The sequence below is a fragment of the Felis catus genome, chromosome B4 (assembly GCF_018350175.1).
Source record: "Felis catus isolate Fca126 chromosome B4, F.catus_Fca126_mat1.0, whole genome shotgun sequence".
NCBI lineage: Eukaryota > Metazoa > Chordata > Mammalia > Carnivora > Felidae > Felis > Felis catus.
This window is the reverse complement of record NC_058374.1, coordinates 68485884-68501317: the sequence shown is the minus strand read 5'-3', so window position 1 is coordinate 68501317 and position 15434 is coordinate 68485884. Positions and strand designations below refer to the sequence as shown.

The 15434-nt window shown below is 37.7% G+C and overlaps 1 protein-coding gene across 5 annotated transcripts in view; it reads right to left on the bottom strand.

The window, feature by feature from the left end:
• Window positions 1-15434, bottom strand: part of CNTN1 (contactin 1) — a 367620-nt gene that overhangs the window by 144396 nt on the left and 207790 nt on the right. For all 5 annotated transcript variants that reach the window (XM_011283870.3, XM_003988561.5, XM_011283872.3 and 2 more), the window contains 6 exons: window positions 13796-13891; window positions 11469-11675; window positions 7819-7918; window positions 7481-7662; window positions 1683-1807; window positions 877-994 (listed from right to left, as the gene is read on the bottom strand). In XM_011283870.3, coding sequence (XP_011282172.1) covers window positions 877-994; window positions 1683-1807; window positions 7481-7662; window positions 7819-7918; window positions 11469-11675; window positions 13796-13891 — 828 coding nt within the window. The remainder of the gene's footprint in view (window positions 1-876; window positions 995-1682; window positions 1808-7480; window positions 7663-7818; window positions 7919-11468; window positions 11676-13795; window positions 13892-15434) is intronic.

Sequence of the window (15434 nt, the reverse complement as noted above, 5' to 3'; positions counted from 1 at the left end):
CCTGGTTCATGGTGCCTGAAAACAGTTTCAATAGTAATATCAAAGACCACTGACTACAGATTAACATACCAAATATAATAATAATGAAAAAGTTTTAAATATTGTGAAATTACCAAAATGTAATACAGAGACATGAAGTAAGCCAATGCTGTTGGAAATATGCCTGCTCGCTGCAGTATTGCAATAAACTTTCAATTGGTAAAAACGCGGTACTGTGAAATGCAATGAAACGAGACGAGGTATGCCTGTTTTAGAGAGGAGAGATACTCACGCCTCTGGATGAAGAACATGAAGGGGAAAATGTAGTAAAGATTTACATACTTTTGAATGTGGATAGGAAATTGATATATTTTATTTCAAAGGGTTTCAACTGTTATGGCAGAGTAAGAAAGCAATACCAAAGAAGGAGTCAGGGTGGAGTAAAGAGCTTGACGAATGTCCTGAGGATTTTAAATATCAATTGTAGGATATGAGATCCAAAGACTGCTATAACTAGCAAGTGCTGAAGATCCATCTGAGACTGGGTCACATGCATTGTGGAAGCATCAATCACCACAATGTGATTTTCAGGAAGTATTTAACAGCCCAGACATAGGAGAGAAAAAGACTTGTAAAAACTGGCGTGTGTAAAGTTTGCTTTACCTGTAAAACATTTTTTTAAACTATTGTACTCCATGCTGCCTCTAACTTATTTACTGTTCTCCAATGAAAGAAGGGAAATAAAACAATATCATCCTGTTCCAAACCACATTTTGAAAGTTGTCACCTTTAGCGATCCAACATACAATCAAATATGATCTGCAGAAACCCTTATGATCATTGTTTAATGTGGTGCTTTCTTGCTGAATGTTATCAGAAACTAGAAATGATACTGACCCAAGATCTTCAACTCCGCATTTGCATATATGGCTCCATGTGTGTTTTCAGCTATGCACTGGTACATGCCAGCATTTTCAAAAGTCACATCATACAGTCTCAACTCCCCTTTATGATACTGAAAAGAAGACAAAGCAAAATACATTTCCTTGATCAACTTTAACAGAAATGCTTTTATTTAGGTCTGGGCCGGTTTGCCTTTTCATTCAGGTACAATATTTTGCCCCCACTGTTAACTAAGCCAGATACGGTAGGGTTTAAAACCCACTTACCATGCCCAGTGGCTCTTGTTCTATTCATCCTACAGAGCTGGGAGTCCACTTTTTCCCTCTTGACCCAGCTGGGAGATTACAGAGGGAAGGTACAGAAGGGCCCCACTGCTGCTACTTGTCCCCAGGGCTAAAGGTAGAACCTTCCCTCTTACCTCTGTTTCTGTGGGGTCAGGGAAATAGTGGCCAAAAAAAAGAGGACAGTATCAGGTAGTAGAGAAGGAAAAGTAGGAAGCAGGGAAAAACGTGGAACAAAGGGCAAAATAAGGAGAGAGAGGAAGAGAGAGAGAAGGTAGACATAAGATTGCAGAAAAGTTGTTTTAACCTGAAAGAAGATAATTTATTGTTCACTTCCTTGTTTGCCTTTTTTAGAAGACTTATTTATTTATTTATTTATTTATTTATTTATTTATTTATTTAATTTTAGGGCCAAGATACCCTTACTCTATTGATTCTCTTGCTAAATTTATCTGAGGACCACTGGAAATGGTGCCTGAGTATGGACTCAAGAACCGCAAAACGCTTGAACATACATACCGCGTATCCATTTTTCAGCCATCGGATTGTAGGGATGGGCTTCCCTGTGGCCACACAAGGCCAATAGAGGTCACTGCCTATATCCACCTCTGTGTCGTTGATATGTTCTACCCACTCAGGAAACGCTGAAAGTTAAAGAACATTGTAAGTGTCAGACTCAAATCTCAACACTCAAAATAATCTCAAGAACACAAATGTCACATTTGGTTGATCTTCTTCTGGAGAATACATCAGATATTATATATGCCATAAAACCAGCGTTAGAGCCATTGAAATGCATCCCCATAGGTCTTCAGGTAAATTTTATCCTACATTGTTATAACATGAAGTAACTATAATCAATTCATAATTATTTTTCTATTTGTGAACCATGTGTTGTTAGAAAGCTAATTCATGAGTAGCACTACGGTAATTTATCTTTTCTTATAACTTAAATCTTTCAAAATGACAATTAAGGTTTTAAAAAATTATGCCTTGGGGCACCTGGGTTGCTCAATTAGTTAAGCATCTGCCTTCTGCTCGGGTCATGATCCCACGGTTTGTGAGTTCAAGCTCCATATCAGGTTCTGGGCTGACAGCTCAGAGCTTGGAGCCTGGAACCTGCTTCAGATTCTGTGTCTTTCTCTCTCTCTGCCCCTCCCCTGCTCACACTCTGTCTCTGTCTCTCTCTCTCAAAAATGAATAAACATTAAAAAATTAAAAATTTCTCGCCTGTAGGAGGGGGGATTGGCTAAATGGGTAACGGGCATTAAGGAATCTACTCCTGAAATCATTGTTGCACTATATGCTAATTTGGATGTAAATTAAAAAATAAAATTAAAAAAATTTCTCACCTGTAACATTTTTAAAAAATTATGTTTTGGGGCACTTGGGTAGCTCAGTTGTGAGCTCAACACTCAAGTGTCCAACTTTGAGTTGGACACTCAAGTGTCTAACTTTGGCTCAGGTCATGATCTCGTTGTTTGTGAGTTCAAGCCCCACATCAGGCTCTGTGCTGACAGCTCAGAGCCTGGAGCTTGCTTCAGATTCTGTGTGTCCCTCTCTCTCTGCCCCTCCCCTGCTCACTCTCTTTTTCTCAAAAATAAATAAACATTAAATTTTTTTTAAATTATTGCTTCATTGAGTATGACACTAAGTATTTTCTTTTGGAATAAAGAATCAAAATTTTTTCCACTTCCTCAGGTGTCCTCCTTTTGATGTACCTTTCACCTAGTGGCCACTGTCACATTTTACTGTAGGATTAGAAAAATGCCTTGATCACATAATTACTCTTTCAATATTAGAAACCACATACAGGAGCTATAATTGGTGAAATCCATGCTTTAGTGAAATTAATTTCAGCTTCATCATTTCATCTGATCTGGTAGCTAAAGAAAACCGCTAGGTATTTCCCACACCACAACTAAATATTTCTAGAAAGCAAGCAAATGGACGCTATGACATTTTTTTGAGTATTTAAGTTAAATAGTTTAAATAAATGTATGTAGGGGTGCCTGGGTGGCTCAGTCGGTTAAGCCTCTGACTTCGGCTCAGGTCATGATCTCACGGTTTGTGAATTCAAGCCCCACATTGGACTCTCTGTTGTCAGGACACACTCTGCTTCAGATTTTGTGTTCCCTTCTCTGTCTGCCGCCCCCTACTTGTGCTCCCTCTTTCTCTCTCATAAATAAACAAATAAATAAATAAATAACTGTAGGTAAATAAATTGATATAAAATAAAGGAGGTAGGAATAGAGAATTAATTGTGAATTGAGGATAGTATTTTATTTTCTTTAAAAAAGAAAACTTTGATATATTAATTTTTTGACAAAATAATATACATGTCTTATAGAAAGTATTTAATACATATAAATAATAAAGAGTATAAAACATTTTTATGATCTCACTAGATATAATCCATCAAGATTATGTGTATGTGTGTATTTATAACACAATAATCTGATTTAGTATATTTTCACTTATCATTACATGTTGGTAACATATGTAGACAGTTATAAAAATTAAATATTGATAAGAACGTTAATTGAGAGAGGTTTTATTTTGTAGACAATCTTGGCAATACATAAAACAGGAATATGAGCACCTTTCATGCCTTGGACTCTAACACACAAGATATCACATTAAAAAATACAATAAGAATAAATAATGGAATCGGCTTGACTATGATTTAATTTTGTAAACTGGTTGATTACACCAAAAGATAAAAACTGAATGTGTTTCATTAGTAAAGGAACAATAATAATTCCCTTAATAAGATTCCCTTACAAATATCTGCTGTCACCTTGATTCTTCTGAAGAATTAGACATTATATATTTTAGAACTCTACTCGGCTAAGAACCTGGATCATAGTTTTCTTAGTACACTGAATAAAAACAGATCTATAAGCACTAGAAACCTGGTAGAATGCCAGCTTTATTTAAAAAATGTAAGATAAGACTCTAACCAGAATTTTCCCCTCTTCTGGAGGTCACCTATGTATACTTGATATGTATCAAGTGAATTTTGTTGGGGTACTGAATATACAAGTCTAGGGTTCCAAGAAAGTATCTGGGTCAGAATTTTCAGGCTCTAGAGCCTAATTAAAGCCAATGATCATAAATGAAATCACCAAGGTTGTGAGGAAATAGAGAAGATTTTCAGAGACAAACCCTGCTTGCTCCCATGTTCGAAGGGCATATGGATTGAGGAGGAGAATGCAAGTGGTGCATGAGGATGTTAGCAAAGTATGGATCCCAGATGCGAAGCACAGAGCGCGGACAGTGGAGGACAGCACAGTCGACAGGGGCGTCTGTTGCTGCTGGATCAGGTAAGACACAGCTGCAAAGTGGCCATTTGCTTCAGCAACATGACGTCATTGGTGATCAAGACAAGATTCCAGCAGGGAGGTAGGTATGAGACTCAAACAAGAGTGAATTTTAAAAAGAAGAAAAATTGACCACAGCATATTTAGAAAGTATAGACAAATCTGTCAGGGAGACAAGAAGAAGGGAAATGGAGCAGCAGCCAGAGTTAAAAATATTTTAAAGAAGTAGGAAACAAGAGCCACTATACACTGATGAGAATGATCCATTGAAAAAAATGATTACTTTTGCTGGAGAGGGAATTGCTGGAACAACAGCCTTAAGGAAGTAGGAGGGCACAATCAAGCACAGAGTAGAGGTGTCGGCCTCAGATAGCAGCTGAATCCATAGCGATGAGATATGGGTAAAGGTATTGGATAGATGTGGGGTGGGAGCCTGTGGAAGTTCTAACTTGATCTTTCATTTTCTCAATGAAAGAAGAAGCCAAGTTATCAGCTGAGAGTAAGGTTGAAGGAGGAGGTGTTAGGGTTTGAAGTAAACTGTGAAGGCATGAGTAGGTCATCTAAGGGACTGTAAGAGTAAGTGGGCCTGTGGAAGTAAAATATAATTGCCAGGCAGCACCAAGGGCCCAATTGAAGTTAGTGATGAATAACTTAAAATGCTCTAATAAGTATGGTGATGTTTATCTCAAGTCATATTCAAGCCCCTGGTTCAGGCACTGTAGGCAAAAACCTCGATTTTTCCGGGGTTGGCCTTTTACAAAGGTAGTAAGACAAAACAGAAGGTGGTGAGTGCATTGTGGAGGAGTCCAGGGGAACAGTTATGAATGATCACAGGTTTAGGGAAGAGGTGGGTTGAGGTTAGAGGAAATGAAAGAATGTTAAACCGTTGCTAGATTAATTGGTTATAGTTCCTGGTAGAGTCCAAGGGTATTAGAGAGACTGAGCTAGAAAGATAGGAGATAGTGGTTTGAAAGAAATGGGTGAAATTGAGATTATAAAGGGATTGTAATTTGGAGGGGGGCATCTGGATGGCTCAGTTACTTAGGTGTCTAACTCTTGACTTTGGCTCAGGTCATGATCTCACAGTTGACCATGAGATTAAGCCCCGCATTGGGTCCATGCTGAATGTATAGCCTGCTTGGGATTCTCTCTTTCTCTCTATCTCCCTCTCTGCACCCACACTCCTATCTAAAAATAAATAAACATTAAAAAAATAAAGGGATTGTACTTTTTGGTAAGATTGAGGTCTGAAGTGTGGCCATGGGAACGGGTTACTCAGGTGGGTTGACAGACAAGATCATTAGGGAAGAGGAGTTCAATAGAACTGAGAGGCCAAACTACTAAAGATAATCATAGTCTAAGTTGATTTTGATGTCACTAAGAACGTCAAGAGTAGTGTTCTGGTTTGTAAGAGAGCTGCCAAGAGCAAAATCCTTAGAGAAATGAGGGGGTTTGTCCTGACAGATAGTTAACTGGACACTTAAAGGAAAAGAGATGGAAGGTAGTCTAGAAACAGTGTATGGAACAAGAAGAGCAGGTATACTGCAAGCCAAAGGGAATGAGAACTGTGGAAGAAAATTAGTCACTGCCTGAGAGGATTACAGGGGAAGCAGTGTCTTTAAGGGAGAACCATGTTTTAGTTAAGTGAGAAGTTCAGAGCAGAAGTTATAGCGAAGTTGAGAATATAGGGGATTGCGATGACAGCAGCCTGTGTGTTGTAGAAAGTATGGTACAAAGGTTTCAGAAGTTAGGGATGGGGAGGAGATGGAGACTGAGAAGGACATGTGCAGAGCTGTGTAGGTGTTAAAGTTCAGATGATAAGGGAGGCCTGGAGTGCGTGGCTTTCTGTGCCAAATGGAATGAACAGGGTAAAGGCCAAAAGAGCCTAATCCAGGTGAATTCTATGGGATGGTGGTGGTGAGACTTCATGTGTTAAGTCATTGGAGGCACTTACTTCATCCCTGTATAGACAGAGGCCTGGGTCTGGGTAGGGGCCACAATGCCCCTTCCCCATTCTGATATCACAGTTTGGCTCTCACATGTGTATGGAGGCATATGTTCAGTTGCTTGTGTATACTGGTATAAATGTAGAGGTTTGTATATAGTATGGAAACAGTATGAATCCTGGACAGAGGACAGAGAGAGTACTTCTCTTATCTAGTTCCACTTGTTCCTGTCATAGTGTGTGTCTCTGAGTAGACACTCAATGGATGCTTGTCCTTTAAATGAATGGGCTTACTGAAACCTCAGATGTTTGCTTAGTTGTGATCTTTAAGTTTTATATTGTACAATAATACAGAAATGATTTCAGCCTGAAAAGTTTCAAGTGGTCCCTGAAACACAACATTCTATCCCCCTAAATATAAGTGTGTGGGTGTGCGTGTGTGTGGGTATGCGTGTGTGTGTCTGAATCAAACACTTGACCAAGAAAATTGCTTCAAAAAAATTTTTTTTTCCTCTTTTGGAAAAAAGGAGGTTCTCAAACTGTGGCTCCTGGTCTGGTAGCATTAGCATCTTTTAGGAACTTATTAGAAATGCAGATTCATGGGCCCTAAATAGAACTTTCTAACTCAGAAACTCTGGGAACCAGCAATCTGTGTTTTAACAAGCCCTCCAGGTGATTTTGAAGCATACTTGAGTTTGCAAGTCAGTGGCTTAGCCTGAGTCATAATGCATAGTTTCTTCTACAAATAAAAAGGTATTGGGGAAAAAAAAGAACAAGGAAGGGAGTCAACAAGTTACATCAATTGTATTTTCAGAAAATTATCAAGAACACTACTATGAATCCATTGGTGTTAGTATGATGCTAATAGAAGTTTATAACTTTTATAAGCCATATTTGTGACTTCATTAGATGGATAAATATTTCACCTTTTTGCATAATATAAGATACATCACTGTTTTTAAACTATTATATACTAGCTTTTCAAGTATGGAAATGGCTATAAATAAGATAGTGATGCAATTTACAGAAAATTAAAATAACATGTCTACCTTGAACATAAATTCTTGCCTGGTGTTTATCCTTTCCTCTATTGTTCTCAGCCTCACATTCATATGTGCCTTCATCTTCTAGCTGAATATTGAAGATCTTGAGGACAGCCCCAGAGGTGCTGATCTCAGCAGTACTTGGCATTGGTTCTAGGACCTTCCGCCATCGGATATCAGGAACGGGACTTTAAATAGGAGATAACAAAAGCTAAGGGTCCACAACATTTCAAAGTAAATTACTTTGTTTCTCTATAGCTAAACACTTACATCATTTATTTCCTAAATGGTACAAAAATTAATATATTTCTATATATGTTAATAAAAAATATAAGTATACTTACTTGCCAAGCGCAAAACACTCTAATGTCACATTTTGGCCCATCAATGCATAAATGTCCTTGAACTGAACTACGATATCAGCAGGATATGGTTTTGTTGTTCCTAATATCAAGAAAAATACAAATATCCACTAATTATTAGGCAGAATTAAAAGAGGTTTTTTTTCAATATTGTAATTTTGATAGAATTACTTCAGTATGGAAGACATTTCTCAAGTACTGGGAACTATCTGATCATATCACAATGCATAGACTTATTTGTTTATGCATAGTATGTATATAGCATAAATTTCATCAAGCATTTCCAATCATATTGACTCATTCTCAAGCTGTGCAACTAATTTTACTCAATTCACTAAAAAAAAAATTTCAAGGGGCGCTTGGGTGGCTCAGTCAGTTAAGTGGCTGACTTCGGCTCAGGTCATGATCTCGCGGTCCGTGAGTTCGAGCCCCGCGTTGGGCTCTGTGCTGACAGCTCAGAGCCTGGAGCCTGTTTCGGATTCTGTGTCTCCCTCTCTCTGACCCTCCCCTGTTCAGGCTCTGTCTCTCCCTGTCTCAAAAATAAATATAAAAAAATTTTTTTTCAAGAAATCTTAAAGAGCATCAAAAATGTGTGAAACACTGTGCCAGGCGCTAAATGAGACTCAGGAAGGAAGAGAAAGGACAAGGGAAATGAGGGAGAAGGGTAGAAGGAAGAGAGAAGAGTGTAAAAGAAAGAGGCCAGGCGAGAAAAGAGGGAAAAAAGAAGAAAGACATGCATATGGCAAAAGGGAAATAAGTTGAAAAGAGGGAAGGAGAGAGGGAACGAAGAAAAGTGTTTATTCAGACAACACTGTGCTTATCAATATAGTTACCTTATTGAATGTATTGAGCACATCTGTACTGAGAGATGCTTTATTCCCTCAATCTTACAGTCACAGAAACAGGCTCAGAAAGGCAAAATGCATGGTTTAAGATTATAGTATGAATGGTACTTTGCACTTCATTGGTACTAGAGAGACAAATAGATACACAATGACTGAAAATACAAGTCAAAACAAAAATAAGTGGTCTGAAAGGGTGGCAGCTAAGGAGGATGGTTGATTATGCAGGGCCTATGGGAATTTCAGGCAAGAAGAGTATTTGAATTCACCAGACCAGTTAGGGTTGAGGAAACAACATATTAAGACAAAGTTTCAGGAGTATGCAGGGAATTTTTTCTTTTCTTTTTTTTTTTTGTTTTTTTTTTTAACGTTTATTTATTTTTGAGACAGGGAGAGACAGAGCATGAACAGGGGAGGGTCAGAGAGAGGGAGACACAGAATCTGAAACAGGCTCCAGGCTCTGAGCTGTCAGCAAAGAGCCTGATGCGGGGCTAGAACTCACGGACCGCGAGATCATGACCTGAGCCGAAGTCGGACACTCAACCGACTGAGCCACCCAGGCGCCCCTGCAGGGAATTTTTTCAAAAATTCACAAAATATATGTGTTGAAGATGAGCTTGAATCTATTATCTAGAAGGTTTGAAACTGTGACATTAAACATTTTGAGAATAATTTCCTTAGTGATTAACTGCCAGTGCATTTGGGAAAGAGAATTTATATGAATATCACCTTTGGTTTAAGTAGAAAATCTTGTTGGAAGTTTTAAAGAATGGAACATGGAGAAGAGAATTTTAGAAGAGTATCTCAGGAAGGCTTTGTCATTACTTCAGGCAAAACAGATGAGGGCTTGAGCAGTAGGAATAAAAAGGAAAGAACTGGTCGAAGCTGTCTTTCAGAGGCAGAATCAACAGGACTGCTCTTTGGGTCAATGTTTTCACAACTCATAGATAAAGGATCCAATTCATTGTAATCACTGGGGATGCTTGCTGAACCTACAAATTCCTGTGTCACATCCCAGACCTGCTAAATTAGTATTTCTGGGTTGTACATTTCCGCAAACTTCCCAAGTGCTTACATACTAGCTGCAGACCACTGAATTAGCTATCTGGAGGATGAGGAGAGGACAGGACTTGAGGATTAAAAATGCTATTCTAAGATAGTAGAGATATGACGATACCACCAAACAAGATGAAGAGCACTAGAAGTTTTAGACATGAGATGACAGATGTGTCTGGAACATTTTGAACTTAACATTCTCAAAAACATTCTGTATGACAAGTCTAGGAGGTAGGTAGAATTAAGTCCTAAACAAAGAGAAAAGCTTTAGACATAAGAATGTGGACTCATCTCCATAGTGCTGCTGTCGAAAGGCATAAATTGGTAAGAATATCTGAAAAAAGATTAGAGAGAAATATAAGAAGGAGGAAGATCTGGGGAAGGGTACTGCATAGAATTTGTCAGAGAGGCAGGTGGAAGATAAGGGGAGGGAAGGAGCTGGGAAAATTAGGAAAAGAAAGAAGAGTTCAAGAGAAGCATAGGAGATCAATAGTGTTAAAGTTCATACAAATTCAGAACTGAAAAGTACACTTTGGATTTAGCAAATAAGAAATTGTCAAGATTGTTTGCAGTTAATACAAAAGAATACACAGAGGGAAATGAATGGAGAATAAAGATTCTGAAAAAAAAAGCAGGAATTAAATGATATAGTGAAGTCTCTAAATGAATCAAATGGTAAATGAACTAGTGCAACTGGAAGAATTAGCTAGAACAGGAAGAGAAACCCTTCTTCCACAGAGATGCTAGGAAGAAATAAATAGATGAGATGAACTTCTGGGGTAGAATAAGAAAGAAACCTATAGAAGTTTTTACACGCTGGCTCCTTATGATTCTATGAGGTAGTAGATCTCAAGTATCTCCAAGATTGTGGAGAGAAAAAAGAGCCAGAAGTCAAAAAATATTTATTGAATACCAACTACGTGACCACAATCTTGAGTAGAAAAAATGCAGCCACAGTGATATGATGACATTTTCCCCATTTCTTATTTAGAATAGAGGCAGGAACCAAGCCTAGGTCTGTGAACAACAATTCCCAGGATTTCTTCAGAAGCCTGAACTCACTGATGTGAGTGGTAACAGGAGGACTATGATAAAAACAATGGGAAGTAAGCAAATATGTTGAAGTCTGATTTTCTTAGGAAGTGATGCATTAAAATAAGGAATGCTGTTCAACCGGAATCTTGGAAATGTCATTCAGGTCTGTCAGTAATCATCAATTATGGCATCATGGTAGTGATACCCCATGCTACTTACTTATAGCAGAAAGGCAATACGTACACTAATTTGCTTCATGTAAATAGTTCCTTAAAATATCAAAGTAATAAAACTGCGTTTATTTCCTAATTCTATAATCACTATAGCTTGTTTTGATCTAATCATTTGTTCTCTTTCATTAAGTTACTAAAAGCTTTGAACGGACATGAGAATAAAAGCAGAGGTAAGTGATTCCCACTGTAACCAATATATGGGTATTAGGCTAATGAATCAGTCCCTACACATTCTCTGAACTAGAAGCAACCAGTCTGACCTGGACCATCTTAGGGCACTTTTAACATGTAAATCTGCATCAGAAAAACTAAGTAATGACCAAGACTTTCAAAGTCTTCTGTTTGTGTATCTTCTGTTTGCCCTAAATGGGCAGCCAACAAGTCTTCCCACTGGATATTTCTTTTCATATTGGAAGTACTCCATAAGCAGACAATCTGCAAAAATAGTGTGTAACAAAATACTTACGTTCAGGTAGTGGAATGAGTGGGATAAATTTGCTGAACACACTCTTTGTAATAGAAGGACTGGATACAAAGCAGGAATAATTGCCTTTGTCTGATGCCTCGACATTTGCAATGTAGAGATTTCCATTTGTCTGAGACACAAATCTTCGTTTATCCATTGTGATAAATACAGGAAATTCATTTAGAAGCCAGCGGTAGCTAAGGTCATCTGGAAGAAAATATTGTCTCTTATAACTGTTGTTTTCTAGCAGTAAGCTAAGGCATAATCCAAACTAGGCTATTGCAGAACAAATGTTGGATGTAAGCCAAGACAAACAGTGCTTTTTCCAAAAGCTACCATATTTTTTTTTTGAGTAAATATAAGCATGGCGATAAGCAATGGTATCCATCTTTCTCTCTCAAATATTGTATGGACTATTAATATTCTTACTTCGATTTCACTGATAGGCTAAATGAGACTCAGAGGTTAAATGTTTTGCTTAGAATTTCATGATTGGTAAGTAGAATCAGACCCTGCATTAATATAGGAAATTCCAAAATTTCATGACCCATCTTCCCTAATGCATTTTAAAAATAAAATGAAGACTGTTAACCACACTGTGTCTTTATATCTTTTTCCTTTTGCACTCCTATTTTGAGTAACAGATTTAGAAATGAATTTCCACTAAGTCTTTTCTTAAAACAGCAGCCAGACTCATCTTTCTGTAACTTAATGTCATTGGACTCCTCTGGTCTAAGCCCTCCAATGAAAATCTCACTCTAGTTAAAGCCAGTGTAATCACTATGAATTATAAGGTCCCATGTGATACAGCTCTTGTGTCTCTCCAATTTCATTTCTTACTACCTTCTACCTCATTCGCTCTATTTCAGTCACCCTGACTTCCTTGATCTCCCTCCATAGTCCCATCTCACCCCTTGCTCCTGCTGCTGCATCCGCCTGGTATGCCCTTATCTCAGACATCTGCACTGTTAGCTTCTTCATTTCCTTCAGGGCTTTATTCAAAGTTACCTTCACAGCATTGTCCCTTACAAGAGTTCAGCTATCCCTTTAACACTTACTCTTTCCCTTCCCTGAATTAATTTTCCACCCTGGAGCTTACCTACTACCAGTATCTTGGTAGGAATGTAGTTCAAATGGAATCTTGGAAAAGCTATACCTGTTAACTATGGATCTTGTCTGTTGGCTGTCTCTTCCAGTAGCAAATCCCTGAGGGCAGGTGGATTTTCCTGTTTTACTCAAATAGGTATTCTGGCAGCATACACAGTGCCTGGCACACGTAATTGTATAACAGGTGCTCACAAGAGATTTGTTGAATGAATGAGTGATTAAATGAAACCCATCCAGTGCTGAATGTAGTCAAATGTAGTCATTGGCTATTTATGATCATTATCTTTGTTTGTGGGAAATGCTATGGAGATCAGGGGATTTTTTTCCCTGTAGTTTTAGCAGTTCTGCATAATAAAAGATTACTCTCTCATAGAAAGGTTGTTACATCATTTTGAATTCTATGTTCCTCCTATATTTAGCATTTAATAGTATTTCTCCTGTTTTATTAGAGAGAAAACTACTGATATTTGATATATAAACAACCAGACTTCATATACATATAATTGTAATAGAATATATTCTCTACAAAGGTCTTTAAAGACAAATTTATGCCATAATATTAGAATATAAAACATTGTTTTTTTCCACTGTGAGAAGTAGTGTTTATATATTGTTTCAAGAAGATATTTTATAAAAAAAGCAAATGAAAATTAATGGAAGTATATAAAGTGTTCATCTTTTAATTAGCACTTGGTGGCCTTTCTTTTAGCCATATCAAAGTACAGAAAACCTGTATTCAAAGGTTAAATCTTGTTACAGATGACAATTTAACCCCTTTCTAAATTGGATGATTATTCTTGCAGATAGAGGCCCTAAAGAGATTAGTAATTTATTATTTCTTTATCCTTTTTAAGCATTTATATAATTCACAGTATACTGTAGATATAATATTTTTAATGAAATGACTGACCAGCACTGTTCTATTTTTAAAATAATTTGTAAATACTCTATCATATTTCCTCCTGTGTAACAAGAATGTTAATAAAGGCATAATCTAACATATATGTTGTTTATAAACCAATATGATTCCAGACCTTTGGAATTAGGGCCAAGTGACTAGAGAGCCTAGAAGGGTCTATAACCATTATTAAGTGATACATTACAAGGTTAGACAAATATTGAGTCTTATTTAATCATAAATGTATCATTATTGTTAAGAAAATTAAAACTTGATGTGTTCATTGCACAGATGCTTACAGTCACAGAGGAACTTAATTTACCTGGAAAATGGTAGGGAGGATCACAGAGAAGCACCATTCCCTTCCCTTCTTTCACTCTGACCTCAGGACGCTCCTCAGGTGGGAAAGGGTCAAGATCTAATTATGAAAGCAAAAAGGAAAACATTCACTCTCCAGTCAATAGAGATTTTCATTAAAGTATATTTTTTACCTACTAACTCATTTTTGGATATGATACTTCTCAGTTGCTTGGTGGAGCCTATGCGAGTCAATTCTGCTTTTATACGCTGGCATTTGCATAGACTCTAAAAGACTTCTGTGATGAACTCCAGCAACTGGATATTAGTATCGGCCTACGTAAGTGTGCTAACAACCCTGAAGATTACAAATATCCTCAACCTTTGCTTCAAGTTTAGGGAGAATCTTAGTGAGGTAATTTCAATCTCAGTAAGTAATTTCCATCTGGAAATACAATTGGCTCAGACAAAACCAGGATTCTACCAAATAAGTAAAGAGGAGTGACTTGGAGTCACAAACTCATTTGAAAAGTCTATTTCTCTTCCCGAGGGGAGGACTCCAAGGGGGTGAAGGAACAGGATGAATGGCAGGATCCTAGTCACCAACTTTTTCTCCTTTTCAAATTCTGAGTTTTCCTTAGTCTCATCTCCTTCATTCTTTTCTGTTTACTTAGAATTCACATTTTGTTTAGTTTCATGATACTTTATTTTTTATATTATTTTTTAAAAATTTTTAACACTTATTCATTTTTGAGAGATGGGAAGAGACAGAGCATGAGTAGGGGAGGGACAGAGAGAGAGGGAGACACAGAACCTGAAGCAAGCTCCAGGCTCTGAGCTGTTAACACAGGGCTTGAACCACAGACCACGAGATCATGACATGAGCTGAAGTCAGATGGTTAACTGACTAAGCCACTCAGGCACCCCTCATGATACTCTATTTTATTCTTTGTTTTACTCATGCTCATTCTGTTTCAGCCCTGCCTCATCTCCTACTTCTCAGTACGTGAATTATAAAATCAAACTGTTACGTCTCTGAATATATTTGTATCTCAGAAAAGTCATCATTCTAATTATTACCTTTTTGCAGAGAGCCCTTCAGATATATATCTCTCATCCTGATGCCTCACTTGAATGCCAACCCTATCCTCAAATACTTAGCTGACATTTCAACAATGATAACTTAATGTCACTATAACCTCTGCATGTGTGTGAAGCCATTATTTAAATGCTTCCTCCTAACCTTGAAATTGGTTTTACTTGATCCCATTCCATTATTAAAGAAAGCAGAATGTTTCTGCCCTTTGACTTGACTTTCCTTTTAAAAAATTATTTAGGTTCCTTTTTCTTCAATGCAATGCAATTGTTCTATTGTTTCTTCAAGGACTGGGTTTATTATTTATATTCCAACTATGGCCACATTAATTGAGTCTGATTGTTCACACCCTCTGGTAATCACTGCCACATGGGTCCTCTGAAAACATAGTTTTCAGGGTGCCTGGGTGGCTCAGTCGGTTAAGCGTCTGGCTTTGGCTCAGGTCATGATCTTACGGTTCATGAGTTCAAGCCCTGCATGGAGATCTGTGCTGACAGCTAGTACCTGGACCCTGAGAATTTGTCTCAGTCTCTCTCTGTCTGCCCCTCCCCTGCTTGTATTCTGTCTC